Source organism: Branchiostoma floridae, chromosome 13 (genome assembly GCF_000003815.2).
Source record: "Branchiostoma floridae strain S238N-H82 chromosome 13, Bfl_VNyyK, whole genome shotgun sequence".
Lineage (NCBI taxonomy): Eukaryota > Metazoa > Chordata > Leptocardii > Amphioxiformes > Branchiostomatidae > Branchiostoma > Branchiostoma floridae.
This window is the reverse complement of record NC_049991.1, coordinates 21,944,725-21,960,466: the sequence shown is the minus strand read 5'-3', so window position 1 is coordinate 21,960,466 and position 15,742 is coordinate 21,944,725. Positions and strand designations below refer to the sequence as shown.

The 15,742-nt window shown below is 47.7% G+C and overlaps 1 protein-coding gene across 1 annotated transcript in view; it reads right to left on the bottom strand.

Annotated features, from left to right (window-relative positions):
• The window catches only part of LOC118429218 (GTP-binding protein Rhes-like), a 51,714-nt gene extending 43,764 nt beyond the window's left edge, over positions 1–7,950 (bottom strand). The window contains exon 1 of the mRNA XM_035839681.1: positions 7,040–7,950. Within this exon, the coding sequence (XP_035695574.1) occupies positions 7,040–7,301 (262 nt within the window). The 5' untranslated portion in view covers positions 7,302–7,950. The remainder of the gene's footprint in view (positions 1–7,039) is intronic.
• Between the last annotated feature and the right edge of the window lie 7,792 nt (positions 7,951–15,742).

The following is a 15,742-nucleotide window of genomic DNA, read 5'->3' as shown; positions in this document are numbered from 1 at the left end:
TTTTTTTCTTCTTTCCGTCTTTTCACATCTTATTCTTTGACTTTAGATTCATTTTGGCATTCTATATATGGCATTAGTTATCTGTTTTCTGATACTTTTTTTTTTCAATCTACGGAATATTTGTGCTCATTTAACAGCTGCTTTGCACAATTTATTGTGTGGTCGAAAACTTTTTTTTTTTTTTGAAATGGCCGAAAATTGGTGCGAGCGCGGATGTCATCCATATAATCAAATCAACGTGGCCTAATGATAATACACGTTGAAACGTCCCTGTAGTTTTTTTATCCGTAAAATTATAATGTTCACTTTTCAAATTTCAGCTTCTTTTTGACGATACCGGCGGAACATGTAGGGCTGGCCATGATGCACAAGTAAGGGAACACTCAGGCTTTTGAAATGAGTAGAGCCAACATTGGACATGTTACAAGAACTGATGTGCCGAATGCGTAATTATCGATCTAACTGATGCACTGCACAATCCTCGCTCTTAGATAACGGCAATGGAGCATGTTTGGGAGGGGGAAGCTCCGTACCTTTCGGGGATGGGTCTGCATGGGGGTTACCGGATTATAAATGACGGTTACTTCTCGGTGGTCATTACGCATGTGATAAATTTGGAAACGTGCCAAATGCATCATAATCATTACCATCCGGTCATGCTGGTAGCACCACGTCTTTTTATCTTTTTACTTAATACTAGTACGCTTTACACTTACGAAATTTGTCGGTCCTATGATGACGAATTGAGTGAATTCTAGACCAAAGAGGTTTAAAAAAATCTAACCTCCTTGTTTAGACTAAAACGGGGATTCTCGGTGCTCATTACGCATGTGATAAATTTAGAAACGTGCCAAAAGCTTCAGGTCTATTTCCTCCCGTCACTTAACGTGCTTTACGCGGGAATCAGGCGGTCCTATTCCGGGTTGAATGAAATCTAAAATAAAACCTCCCTAATGCATTACGCTACGTTTCCACATTCACTCATTTAGTGACATTTGCATAGGATCCTTAGGAGTTAGTGAATTGACATGTTCAACCAATTTTTCTAGTTAGCTGCACGTGTATTGAATTGTTCTGCCAGTTCATTCTAGTGACGCTGAGGTAGAGTGATGGATGTCACTCGGAACGTCCAGAAGTAAATCTCCGTTTTTCTTATCCAGTTGTAGAGATTGAAAGTTATTCGAATATTGTTTGTTTGAACTTTTATTCATTCATGACAAGCTCAAATCGGCCAGCAGGCCGCTTTTCATTGAGGTCATTAGGGAGGTAAGGGTCAGATTAAATATAACAGAGATACAGATTACATGAGCACTAATAAATGAATCAACATATATCACTACACCTAAAAAGTACAAGAGAAATAGTAGGACGAAAAGTTCGAATTCAGCGCCCATATTCCGTGTCTGTTCGTTTTGGTTATTACCTGGATGTCTAACCTTCATAAACGTATTACACCTCGTGTTGAATTTCAGAGGTTCTAATAAAAAATTTGGTCCTTGACCCTTCACGTTCAGCCCCCCCGAGGATTATGCACCATGTGGAGTCATATAATCCAAAGCACGAATCTCGGGAAACTGGGACGCCTGATGAAACTGGCGGTTTCCAGCAAGGCGGCCGGCTTTTGTCCCTGAGAAATCGTGACTCGAAACCGCCGAGCTTTCTGACACCCGCCTATCACCAACTGTACAATGTACAGCTTTCGAGAAATAACATTCATTCATTCATTCATTCATTCATTCATTCATTCATTCATTCATCCATTCATTCATTCTTTCATTCATTCGCAATCATTCATTCATTCGCATTCACCATTCATTCATTCATTCATTCATCCATCCATTCATTCATTCATTCATTCATCCATTCATTCATTCATTCATTCATTCATTTATTTCACCCTGTCTCGGGCACACTGGGTCCTTTCTCATCGCTTTACGAATTGAGGAGGCGACTCTGAAAGGAATCATGAAATAAAATATCTTCATACAATCTACATACATGGTGGTCCTTTGTTGCTCATGCCTTTCCGGGATATCAAGAACAACTAGGTTTCTTTTACTACTTGCAAATGGCTCACGAAATGATTTCCCTTTGTATGTAGATAAGCCAAAGCGGCGGGTGATGAGACCATTTAGAACACCCCCCCCCCCACCCCTGTCATCTCCTCGTCCTCTTGCCTCACCAGCGAAGCCTCCATTGATTATTGCCCGGAGGCAGAAGCGATTTTCCACGGGAAAAGTTCTGCCTCTGTGTGCCTGAAGTAACCAAGGATTTATAATTACCTCGCTGTCCTGCAGTAACCGCGGAATTATAATTGCCTCACTGTCCTCTGGTAGCCGCGAAATTACAATTACCTCGCTGTCCTGCAGTAACCGCGGAATTATGATTACCCCGTTGTCCTCTGGTAACCGAAAAACGGTTGGGTTTGGATTTTTAAAAACAGTCTCTCTATGTCACTTGCACATGTACCCGTAAGACATAACCTTTAATATGCTGCAACAGTATGGGTTCCATATACAAAGAAAGACAAAGATAAATTGGAAAGGGTACTAATTTAAAAACCAAGCTGCCAGATTCTGTACAAACAATTGCAACAGGGATTCTAGTGTTACAAAAAAAATGAAAACAGAACTGCAGTGGATGTCACTTGAAGATAGAAGGAAAATTTCCAGACTTTCTCGAAAGAATATGTCCAGCTCCGAGAATTTGCAGCAGTAATTCTTCAGGAATACACGTAGTAAGCACGGTAGCCAAGCCCCATATGATCAGATATACCGTTCATATGCCAAGCAGCAGCTACTAAAGCAACTCTGGTCAAGTATGGTCTGGAAACGGTCTGACGTTTCAAGTTAGCATCAACTACCTTTCGTCAGTGACACAGAGCAGATCTGTTGTCGCTAACAAAAGATGGTGGATGCTACTTGAAACGTATAAAAGTTTTAAAGAATCATATGCAGTTGCTCGTGGATCTGTTCTTATTTCGAATCTTAATACCTGGGTGACTAACCTTAATCGTCAATCGCTTGTCTCTTGTACGTAGGCAAATTGCACTAAAGTCTTTGTAGACTAAACGTTCCTGTCATTCTGCCGTGTCAATAACGTATTCTACATCTAGTTACACATCTAGCAGAGCGGAGAAATTGCTCAATGGTACCACCATAGTAGATACATTTTGGTCAAGCCATTGATTCCAGCCAGGCAACACGCGTAAGTACGATCGATACTGAAGTGAAATGACAAAATGATACCCTCTGATTCTGTACCGGAGGCAGCAATCAAGCCAAGACGCAGCGCAGTTATCTAAAGACGCAGCGCGCTTTTCTCAAGACAAGCCACAAGAAAAGAGGACGGAAGCAGCAGTCACGAAGACCGCAGGGCTTTGTTAAAACCGAATCACGCCTCGCGGTATCAAATTACGGTTCGTTACAGACGGAAGACTGGCTCCCGGCACGTGAGGTTTGCGCATGCGTCCCGTACACGTATGTGGGACACGCCAGGCAGAAGAGACGTGAAGGCCACACTGATGTAACTCCATAGGACCTAGATCTGTGACGCTAAGGAAGAGCTGACTGTGGCGAGGCCTTCACCCTCTAAAATGTTGACAAAGTTTTCAACGGTCCATGTGAGCACTTTTAAATGTTCCAATAACCCCAGCTTCTCCCGTTGATTTTTCAACGATCTTCCTACGATATATAATAGTCTTCCCATGATTCCCAATGTCTTTTAAGTTCTTTCAAGATTTTTTCAATGCTCTTCTATCGACCAGTGGTTTATGTTCTACTAAAACGAGTCCTTACTGAACACGTTCATTATGTGCATGGAACTCACCAGTTTGACGTGCCTGGAGGTTAACGACATTTATATACCTGATGATACGTCCCTATATCAGCGCGTGATTGGATCGTTTTTATAGATGCCATGTGATGACCTAAAGCTAGTTCACCTTGATTCGTGGAAAAACCTATATCCGTTGTTTTTAAAAACAGGATATTTTGGGTTTTTAAAGTCGACGGACTGTGGTTTCAAACTGCAGTATTTCGAAAGTATTGCAGTTTGAAACCACCGTCAGTCGACTTTAAATCCTTGAATACCATGTCTTTTTTTTTAGAAACAACGGATATAGGTTACCCTACAGATAAAGGTGAACTAACGTTACATGTACAACACGGCCTGAAAGGAGTCTTTTTATAGATTCAATGTAATGACCTACCACAGTGCATTGATAATGGTTCTTTTATTTTCCATACCATAACCTACAACAGAACATTAAGAAGGGTTGTGTAATGGTTTATTAAGAAGAAGAAAAAAAAAACGTATCACGTTCGAATTGCAGTTGATACTACAATAAAATAACCTAGAACAGTATTCATCACCGGCAAATCTTAAAAAATCTAAAGGGTTCTTTTAAATTCCATGCCATGACCTACAACAGTGCAATGATACTAATGATAGGTTTTTTTTTTACAGATTCCATGCGGTTAACTTCACTTCACCAGCGCCTGAATGGAACCCGCCTGTCAGTGAGAGTGAAACATGATACCCGCCTTATGTGAGAGTGAAAGATGACCCCCGCCGGTGTAAAGAGGTCAATACTTCAGATGAAACATCCGCTACATTCGGGAGTGGTTCGATGTCTCAGGGTTAATGTCTGCATGGCGGCTAAACTGACGGGCTCAGACTTCCGAAGGGGGGGGGGGGGGGTTATGAGACCCTTCAGTTCAGTTCAGTTCAAATTCTTCAAATGATTGTAAAAGCCTCCAATAAATGTAAGAAACTTATTTCATACTACAACTCCTGTATCAGTTATATAAGCCTTAAGTTAAGCTTTAGAACTGTAGTAATGTAGATGCCATATTTTGTACCTCGTACAATTGTTGTGCAATAAAGTTATACATATGTTCATCCTCGGAGAGGCGACACCATCTGAGACCGTGAGTTGGGAAGTACCCATTGATCGAGTTGATCACAAGTTGAGATCCCCCCTCACTATTGTCAAGTATCACTCTGTAGTAATAAGTATTTCATTTGTCCTCGTCTGCATTGTCCTATGGTGTTAATCATACGTGTTATTCTGACTCATTACTTAACTTTTTATTACTTTACTAAGTTTTAATGTACCCGTGTGTTTCTTTTAATGCCTGAATACGCAATTCAGCGCGCCACAGCCCTGCCATGCATTTGGAGATTGGAACTGTAATCAATAAAATGTCATTATGTCGCCAATGCTCATCCAGAAATTGGCTTACCCCTCATAATCATCATACAGGTGAACTCATTGCCGACATTGTTTTTTCTGTGAAAGAAATTAAAGTTACAGAATAGATCCGAAGCCGTTTTGTATAAATGATTATATAGAAGACAACATCAGCGGCAGAACGTAAGAACAGGGAAAAGTTTCGTTGAAGAGATTCATTAGTCACGTATGTAAACAATTAATAGAATCTTTCATCAATCAGTGACTGGGTTTGACGGGTAACTCTCGCGAGAACTAGGTCACTTCGTGATCATGATGGACTAAAAGTCATCTAAAATTTGTGTATGTGTTTAATTGTCAAAACTAGTCACTGATTCAAAACTAGTCACTGATTGATTGAAAAATTCTATTAACAGGGAAAAGTTTATATTTCATTCATTTGGCAGTTGTTAGTCTTTTGTGTAACACAATCCCACCCTGCCATCTTTATGAAGACCAGTGATCGTACAAGTCCATCAGTACAATCGCTCCTAAAAAGTAGCAGTTCTACCGCTACATTTGCTACATTTCGCACCGCATGTTGCTAACCCTCAGGCATGGCAGGGCGGACCTTATGATGGGCAATTACGACGACACAACGCCTTCGAGTGTCTTGTTATGATTCAAATCCGCTACAGATGTGTCATTTTCACCGCTGTTTCTATCACGTTCCAGGAAACTCTGTCTTGAAGTGATGCTTTCAAGGACTCACGACGTACACTTGCTAATAATAAGGCACTCAGGGAAGGGGAGATGGCACAACAGCAGCAGTGCACGTGTACTTGTTTTGGTATACATGTGACGGTTTACTCATGAATGTAACAGTTTAGGCATCAATGTAACTAACGATTTAGGCATCAATGTAGCGGTTTAGGCATCAATGTAGCGGGTTAGGCATCAATGTAACGGTTTAGGCATCAATAGAATGGTTTAGTCACCAGTGTACCGGCTAAAGTATCAACGTAACGGTTTAGGCATCAGTATAACGGTTTAGGCATCAATGTAACGGTTTAGGCATCAATGTAGCGGTTTAGGCATCAATGTAACGGTTTAGGCATCAATGTAACGGTTTAGGCATCAATGTAACTAACGATTTAGGCATCAATGTAGCGGTTTAGGCATCAATAGAATGGTTTAGGCGCCAGTGTACCGGCTAAAGTATCAACGTAGCGGTTTAGGTATCAGAGTAACGGTTTAAACATCAGTGTAACGGTTTAGGCATTAATGTAACGGTTTAAGCATCAATGTAACGATTTAGGCATCAATGTAATCGTTTAGGCATCAATGTAACGGTTTAGGCATCAATGTAACAGTTTAGGCATCAGTGTAACTGTTTGGGCATCAGTGTAACGGTTTAGGCATCAGTGTAACTGTTTAAGCATTAATGTAACGGTTCAGGCATCAGTGTAACGGTTTAGGCATCGGTGTAACGGTTTAGGCATCAGTGTAACAGTTTAGGCATCAGTGTAACTGTTTTGGCATCAGTGTAACGGTTTGGGCATCAGTGTAGCGGTTTAGGCATCAGTGTAACGGTTTAGGCATCAATAGAATGGTTTAGGCATCAGTGTAACAGTTTATGCATCAATGTAACAATTTATGCATCAGTGTAGCGGTTTAGGTATCAAGGTAACAGTCAAGTTAGCCAAATCTCCTCCAAAATGCGCGTATCGGTGAGGGCAAAATGACGAGTCTTTTCAAAGAGCTTTGATGGAAAGGCGGACTTCTGGTGTGTTAAGGATTTTCAGGGGATACATTTGTTTGATCAAACAAGTAAACAAACACCCAAACAAACAAACAAAGACCCACCTGTGAGGAAGCTGAGGCGGCGCATGGCCGGGAAGGGGTGGACGCCGGACGTGTCCAGGATGTCCAGGCGGTAGACCTCGCCCCTGATGCGGTACATCTTCCGGTGGAAGTCCTCGATGGTCGGCGTGTACTGATCGTCGTACTGGTTGAAGAGGAAGCGGGAGACGATGGCGGTCTTCCCGACGCGCGCCGTGCCCAGCACCACCAGCCGGAAACAGTTCTTGGGCGGCGCGGCGCACTCGTCCACCAGATGGGAGGACATGGTAAGGGGGAGGGGGGCGGCACGCGGGCGGTGGAGAGGGGGAGGGGGGCGCTTGTACTCGGCTCCCGCAGAATGTGTGACACTCAGAAGCGTGATGAAGGGAGACAGACGCGGACTCGGCACGGATGAACGTCAGGCCGTGAGCGGTGGATCAGACGCGCAGGTGAGCTCCTTCACACCTGGCGCAGGTGAGCTCCTTCCTACCTGGCGCAGACGGGCTGAGATGAGGCTAGTCGCGGACAGCGCGGCACGGAAGGCCGGACGGAACTTCGCAGTGGGGAGAAACCCTGAAGGCTCTCCGGGAGGTAAAGCACTGCGACAGTCAGACTGGATCCGGAGATGAGCGTACGTCAGGCGCGACGTGCTTGTAACGTTCCTGTCACAGATTACAGGGAGTGAAGTCCCTCGTTAGCGCAAGTGTTTCTCTCAAACGACTCTCTAGCGTGGAGAAGCCGTGAGCACGGCGTATGGCGGCTGGCACGTGGAGACTGTTTACGGTTCCGGATAGGGTTGCCTTCGTGATATTTTCTCGAACAATCCAGCCGTCACTTTCCTCTCTCTCTTGGGACCGGATGTCAATTGGTGTTTTTTAAAGACGAATAATTAACCTCCTATATAGCGCGTAATGTAGAGAAGAGAAGGGAACGAACCCTTCGCGTGAAATGGACGCGCCCTGCTCACGTGCGGAGTAAGGTGCCCCCAGGGGCGCGCATTTCACGTGAATGAGCGGATCTTTACTGGCACTACGGGCTCTCCGCGGCGGCACTACGGGCGTTCCCGGCCGCACGGCGCGCTGGTTCTGTCCGCTGCCGTTCCTCACGGCGCGTCCGCGGCGTTATCTGGGCCTGCAGGAGGACGGCTGGTGCTGTCGGCGGCGGCTCTTTGATCTCCTGCTGCGGCTTCCTCAAAGGAAGCTTCGCTACTTGATTATCAGCCTCCTTCCTGCCGCAGCCGGAGGCGAAGCGAGTATCAGGAGCGGTATTACCGCAAATCCGACTCACTTCGGGACGCCGACAAACAGATCCGAGAGTCAAGTGAGTCACGCTGGAAATCTTGAAGACACAGAAATCCTCGAGGTACCCGTTACAAAACCCGGGTCGGTAACGGCAATGCCCGGCTCTACGGGCTGAAAACCTGGGTCTGTATCTGCAAAGCCCGTAATTTACTTGTCTAAAACCTGGGTCGGTAACAGTAAAACCCGGACTGACAAAGTGGGTGTTCAAAGTCTGGGAGCCTGGGTTAGCGACTTGCCTGTCCTGCTCTATGATCCGAGAGCCACAATGTACAACCTGTCTTTCCGCTTCACGACATCAACATGTGTAAATATCGCACATCAGTCCAATTATTCTGAAGCTGAACGGAAGTGACACGTTTCCTCTTACAAACAACAATTTCGTTCCTTCAAAGAACATAAAACGGAGAATTTGAATTTTGTAATGAAATTTTCCAACTTGACGTTTTGATATGCCAATTATCAGGTATTATAGATATTTCCTAATTTTTCTCTCACAGAAATAACACGAATTCACCACTTCGGTTTCCAGAAAGAAGGCTCGCTACGAACTAATTGTCTTTTTTCTAGACGAAATCCGTACCTGTTAGGAACCACGCCTTTCCTCGTGTTTCTCCACCACGTTTTGGTACCCTGCAGCTTCCGATATTGATGGTGATCTGCATAAAACAGCGCTGATATCCGTACGGCCCGGAAGTGGCCCGTACGTTCCCTGCCCCGGGCTCACTGCTGTAAACTCCCCTGACCCGAGCCTCGACACGCGTGAGCAACTTTACGGGCTCGCTTCCCGTAAGATCGCCCGGCTAAACCCACCTTTTACCCGTCCGGGAAGATTTAGGGCAGCGCTTCTGAATGTGCGGCGTGGTCCTGTGATTTGCGTTTGTAAGAGGATCGATGCGAAAATCACGACCATTCAAGTGTCGGTTGCCATGATCAGCTCCTGCTCTGTAACTAGCCACTGCTCTGTAATTTGATCCGGCGTTTCCTGGAATGCACGCGGCGTGATTGAGTGAGGTTTACGGGAATTCACGCCGAGTGAGAACGATCCCCCGGCGGCTGTAATCCGTGCCCGCTGCTGCCGCCCCCCTGCCCTGAGGGGGCCCCCCGCTCCTGGCACACCGGGGCCTCTAGGACGAGCGCTCGGCAGCTGCACGCATGGCCTCCCGTACGCTCCTGCTCCTCCTCCCGTCACACCTCAGCACACCTGCGGACCTGTTCTCCCCATCTCACCTGCAGATCGCAGCCCGTCGATTCCCGGAGATCCACGCCCCTCTGCGGCTGCCTATGCTCGTGGCTGCCGCCTCACAAGTCCCGAGTCGCCGCCTGCATTCCGATCAGCACGCTGGTCCTGCACGGGGCCCGAGCCCTCCCAAACGCCGCCTGAGCCACGGAAAAACAATTACAACTGATCTGAGGCGAACGGCCTTACATATTCCTGGCCGTGTGTGTTTCGGAATGCCGAGATTCTCCGACTGGAACGCTGCGAAATGCACAACCACCACGGTTTCAGCACTACGCGGGGCAAACCTCCGCTTCTATCGGCGGGGGAGGTGCGTTGATGGTGGGACTGGAGGGAGGGGTAGGGGAGAACCGTTTCATCGCTAGGGTGGGTTATCACCGTAGCTTAGGAAAAGTGTTTTGCTCGGGAAACGACTCCGCATATGGGGAGCGTGCTGTTTACCTACGCCCGTTCTAAATCCGCTATAGGGCTGACAATCTCTTCCTCATTGTCTCACTCATTTACTCACTCTCCACTACTAGTATTTCTTTCTCCCTCTCTCTATGCTAGTATGACAATATGTGCGCGTATGTTTCTATTTTGTTCAAGCCTGAGAGGAGCGCAGCGTTTTGTAATGTCATAGTGAGACGGTCGTCTTTAGTAAATTTACAAAACATGTCTAACTTTAACTTGTGATCGTTCCAGGTATCTTACCAGTAAACCGCGACGTCATAGTAACCGAATTCCGCACTTCCGGTCATCGTATACAATATCATAACCGACCATAATCGACCTAATCAAATGCTGGAAAAATCCAATCCGCTTGACCCCATCCGGCGCAGGATTCCTCCGGGAATGTATTGATTACATTTCAAATTCCCGGAAGGCGTTGTTGCTGATGACGTCCTTGTCCCGCTCCTGTCAATCACCCGCCCCATGCATAATGAAAGCCCTCCGCTCCGCCGAAGCGCCAGATTCCCGGAAAATTTATTCACGGGCTGATAAAACCCTATTGATTGCGAAACGACCGTTTGTGCCCCGATAGCGTGCTACGTGCTCCGGTTCCGGGCAGGGGGAAGGCAGCTCGCCGTTTGTCGTCACCGCTACACATTTCCTATTCATTCATTAAAGCAGTTCTCCCACAAAACCCACACATAATAGAAAAGGTGGGATCTTTCGTCTTCCACTGACTTAAAAAAAGGAGTCGAATCCAATAACCCAGGATCTAGAGTTATCTTTAACTAGTTTTAGACTAGAGTAGACACTTGTGATATTGGATTTCACACTTTTTGAATCTTGTATGTTACATGCAATTAGCCCACGGGCAAGAATTTGCAATAAAACTTGATTAATTACAGATCGGTCAAGCAATGGAATCTGCTACCTAGAGACTTCAATATTGTCTCCGATACACGATTGCTTAAGAGGATGATAGACCAATTTTACGGATTATAATGTTCAGGGTAAATAACATGTGCCCTCTGATCTCACTCGTGATTTTAGACCTTATGTATGTATTTGTATGTATGTAAGTCTAATCTGTACTTGAGTGGATGTTATTGTATCTGTTTATGTATTTGTATATACTGTGTGTCTTTTTATTTGTATGAACCCTGGAAGATTAGCTCAATTCGAGCTAAAGGGTATCTCAATAAGCTCAATAAACTCAACGTCCGCACCGTCGATGAGAATGTCAGTGGGCCCGCCGACGTGAAGCAAGCCATGCCAAAACAACAACTCATCAAGGGCGATAATTTCTGCTATAAGTACTGAAATATATTACAATTGCTAGTAGCATGAAATATGTAGAAGCAAAAAGAGAAGGAGTTTTCTGTGAACGTTTATGCTCCTAAGGTCTTCAAAAACTCAGAACATACTAGGTACATTAATCATTGCTGTCATCACTGTGCCTTACAAGCGAACTCAAACTGTGGATATGTAATTATAAATAACTTTATATTATAACTTTATATTACTAGGTGACCCCGGCTTACTTGCCAAGAAAAACCTATTCGTGGCGATCGAGGATCTTAAGAGTGCAATGGTGGACAGGGACCTCTGCAAGGAGAGGGGGGGGGGGGGGGCGCTAAGTCAGGGCAACCCGCCCGAGATGATGACGTCATGACAGTGTTACAGACCGTATTTCCCTGTCATCATGATACGGACCACATTTGTCGCTCGTGTGACAGAATGACACAGAAACGTTCATGTGGTAAGCTTATAAAGGATAAGGCAAATGCCAAATCATGTTATGTAACACTTGCCCTTGGGGAGTTTCAGTATTACTGGGATACCGTTTGGCTTGAATTTTGCTCATCACCGGAGGCTGCAAGTTTGGTGATTCCCCTCTCATTCATGGTCCGCCCCTGGATCGCAAGTTTGAGCCCCCCTAGCTTCTCTCATTCATGGCCCACCCCCGGATCGCAAGTTTGAAGTCCCCCACCTCAATCCACTCATTCATGGTTCTCCCCCGGATCGCATGTACTTCTGCCCCGCTGATCCCGTTTATACGCAGATGATATAATTGAACAGCAGCGCCAATAATCGCCCACGGCACGAGTCGGGCTGACTACGCAGGCGGGCCCGCTTATTTCTGGTTCACTTCTTCATTCAGCTGCCTTTTATAAAGGAAAACGGAAAGAAAGCCTCAGGTGTGGGTGGGGAGGGGGGCGGTATTACAGACTTTGAAGAAGTGATTGAATTTTGACTATAGTAATATACAGTATAGTTTTAGATTTAGTTCTATATATAATGCTAGGATTACAGGGGGAGCGCGAGGGGGCGGTATCACAGACAAGCGGCGTCTGTAAAAAGTTTTATTAGCCTTTTTTCCGTTATGCAACGGCCTTGTTCAAAAGTGACTTTAACGGCCTAACAGGCCCTCGAGATTAGATAAAGACTTTGAAGAAGTGATTGAATTTGGATTATAGTAATATAAAGTATAGTTTTAGATTTAGTTCTATATAAAATGCTTGGATTACAGTACAGGGGGAGGGGGCGGTATCACAGACAAGCGGGCTCTGTAAAAAGTTTTATTAACCGGTTATATTTGTCCTGTTTTCGGTTATGTAAGAGTCGAAGAAATATCTGAAAAATAAGCTGCAAACTTTCCCGTCGTAAGGCGGCCTTGTTCAAAAGTGATTTTATGTCCTCCAGATTAGATAAAAACTTTGAAGTGATTGAATCTGGACTCTAGTAAATGTAGAGTATAGTTCCAGATTAGGTTTAGTTCTATGTATTGTACTAGGTTTAATTCTATGTATAGTTTTAGATACTGGCTCCGATTTACAAATACTCCATAGTCCATACCGTAGATTCTATAGCAGGTATAACAGCCCTTCGGGGTAACACACCAACTTCACAGGCACTAGCCGGCGAGGCAGCAGCTGGCTCTGTTACACTAAACGAACTGTCACTTCTAACTATTGTACATCCGACTGCAAGTTTTCTTTACATCTATCCACCATGTGCGGAGAAAACCTAGTAACCGCACTGAAATCTGGCATTTTGATGATTCATCAATAGTCCTCTGACCTACTGTTTTTAACATAAATGGCCGTAATTGATTTATTGAGTATCACAATGACGAAAACTAAACGGGCTTAGACTCAGCATACATGTAATGATACATGTACAATAAGCAGCGACGATGTGACCAAGGTTCCAAAAGCTTCTGATAGGTTTGATAAAACGCACGAGGATCACGTAGATAAGCGGTGAGGTTCCAGGATCACGTACGCACTTGTGCCGAGACGACCTCCTGTTGAGAGCGCTCTTCATGTATGATCTCTCCGCGCCGCTCGGCATGAAATATTCAACGGCCGGGAGACAGTGGATCAGCACCGGTCTCTGCTCATCTGCAGCCCGGTCTCTGCTCATCTGCAGCCCGGTCTCTGCTCATCTGCAGCCCGGTCTCTGCCCATCTGCAGCCCGGTCTCTGCCCATCTGCAGCCCTTTCTCTGCTCGTCTGCAGCCCGGTCTCTGCCCATCTGCAGCCCGGTCTCTGCTCATCTGTAGTCCGGTCTCTGCTCATCTGCAGCCCGGTCTCTGCTCATCTGCAGCCCGGTCTCTGCTCGTCTGCAGCCCGGTCTCTGCTCATCTGCAGCCCGGTCTCTGCTCATCTGCAGCCCGGTCTCTGCCCATCTGCAGCCCGGTCTCTGCCCATCTGCAGCCCTTTCTCTGCTCGTCTGCAGCCCGGTCTCTGCCCATCTGCAGTCCGGTCTCTGCTTACCTGCAGCCCGGTCTTTGCTCATCTGCAGCCCGGTCTCTGCTCATCTGCAGCCCGGTCTCTGCTCATCTGCAGCCCGGTCTCTGCCCATCTGCAGCCCGTTCTCTGCTCATCTGCAGCCCGGTCTCTGCCCATCTTCAGCCCGATCTCTGCTCATCTGCAGCCCGGTCTCTGCCCATCTTCAGCCCGATCTCTGCTCATCTGCAGCCCGGTCTCTGCTCATCTTCAGCCCGATCTCTGTCCATCTGCAGCCCGGTCTCTGCTCATCTGCAGCCCGGTCTCTGCTCATCTGCAGCCCGGTCTCTGCTCATCTGCAGCCCATTCTCTTCTCATCTGCAGCCCGGGCTCTGCTCATCTGCAGCCCGGTCTGTGGTCATCTGCAGCCCGGTCTCTACCCATCTGCAGCCAGGTCTCTCCTCATCTGCAGCCCGGTCTCTGTCCATCTGCAGCCCGGTCTCTGCTTACCTGCAGCCCGGTCTCTGCTCATCTGCAGCCCGGTCTCTGCTCATCTGCAGCTGGTCTCTGCCCATCGGCAGCCCGGTCTCTGCTTACCTGCAGTCCGGTCTCTGCCCATCTGCAGCCCTTTCTCTGCTCGTCTGCAGCCCGGTCTCTGCCCATCTGCAGCCCGGTCTCTGCTTACCTGCAGCCCGGTCTCTGCTCATCTGCAGCCCAGTCTCTGCCCATCTGCAGCCCGATCTCTGCTCATCTGCAGCCCGATCTCTGCTCATCTGCAGCCCGATCTCTGCTCATCTGCAGCCCGGTCTCTGCTCATATGCAGTCCGGTCTCTGCTCATCTGCAGTCCGGTCTCTGCTCATCTGCAGCCCGGTCTCTGCCCATCTGCAGCTGGACTCTGCTCATCTGCAGCCCGGTCTCTGCTCATCTGCAGCCCTTTCTCTGCCAATCTGCAGCCCGGTCTCTGCCCATCTGCAGCTGGTCTCTGCTCATCTGCAGCCCGGTCTCTGCTCATCTGCAGCTGGTCTCTGCCCATCGGCAGCCCGGCCTCTGCCCATCTGCAGCCCGGTCTCTGCCCATCTGCAGCCCGGTCTCTGCTCGTCTGCAGCCCGGTCTCTGCCCATCTGCAGCCCGGTCTCTGCTTACCTGCAGCCCGGTCTCTGCTCATCTGCAGCCCGGTCTCTGCTCATCTGCAGCCCGGTCTCTGCTCATCTGCAGCCCGGTCTCTGCCCATCTGCAGCCCGGTCTCTGCTCATCTGCAGCCCGGTCTCTGCCCATCTTCAGCCCGATCTCTGCTCATCTGCAGCCCGGTCTCTGCCCATCTTCAGCCCGATCTCTGCTCATCTGCAGCCCGGTCTCTGCTCATCTTCAGCCCGATCTCTGTCCATCTGCAGCCCGGTCTCTGCTCATCTGCAGCCCGGTCTCTGCTCATCTGCAGCCCGGTCTCTGCTCATCTGCAGCCCATTCTCTTCTCATCTGCAGCCCGGTCTCTCCTCATCTGCAGCCCGGTCTCTGTCCATCTGCAGCCCGGTCTCTGCTTACCTGCAGCCCGGTCTCTGCTCATCTGCAGCCCGGTCTCTGCTCATCTGCAGCCCGGTCTCTGCCCATCTGCAGCCCGGTCTCTGCTCATCTGCAGCCCGGTCTCTGCCCATCTTCAGCCCGATCTCTGCTCATCTGCAGCCCGGTCTCTGCTCATCTGCAGCTGGGATCTGCCCATCTGCAGCCCGATCTCTGCTCATCTGCAGCCCGGTCTCTGCTCATCTGCAGCTGGGATCTGCCCATCTGCAGCCCTTGCTCTGCTCATCTGCAGCCCGGGGTCTTTACCCATCTGCAGCCCGATCTCTGCTCATCGGCAGCCCGGTCTCTGCCCATCTGCAGTCCGGTCTCTGCTCATCTGCAGCCCGATCTCTGCTCATCTGCAGCCCGGTCTCTGCCCATCTGCAGCCCGATCTCTGCTCATCTGCAGCCCGGTCTCTGCTCATCTGCAGCCCGATCTCTGCTCATCTGCAGCCCGATCTCTGCTCATCTG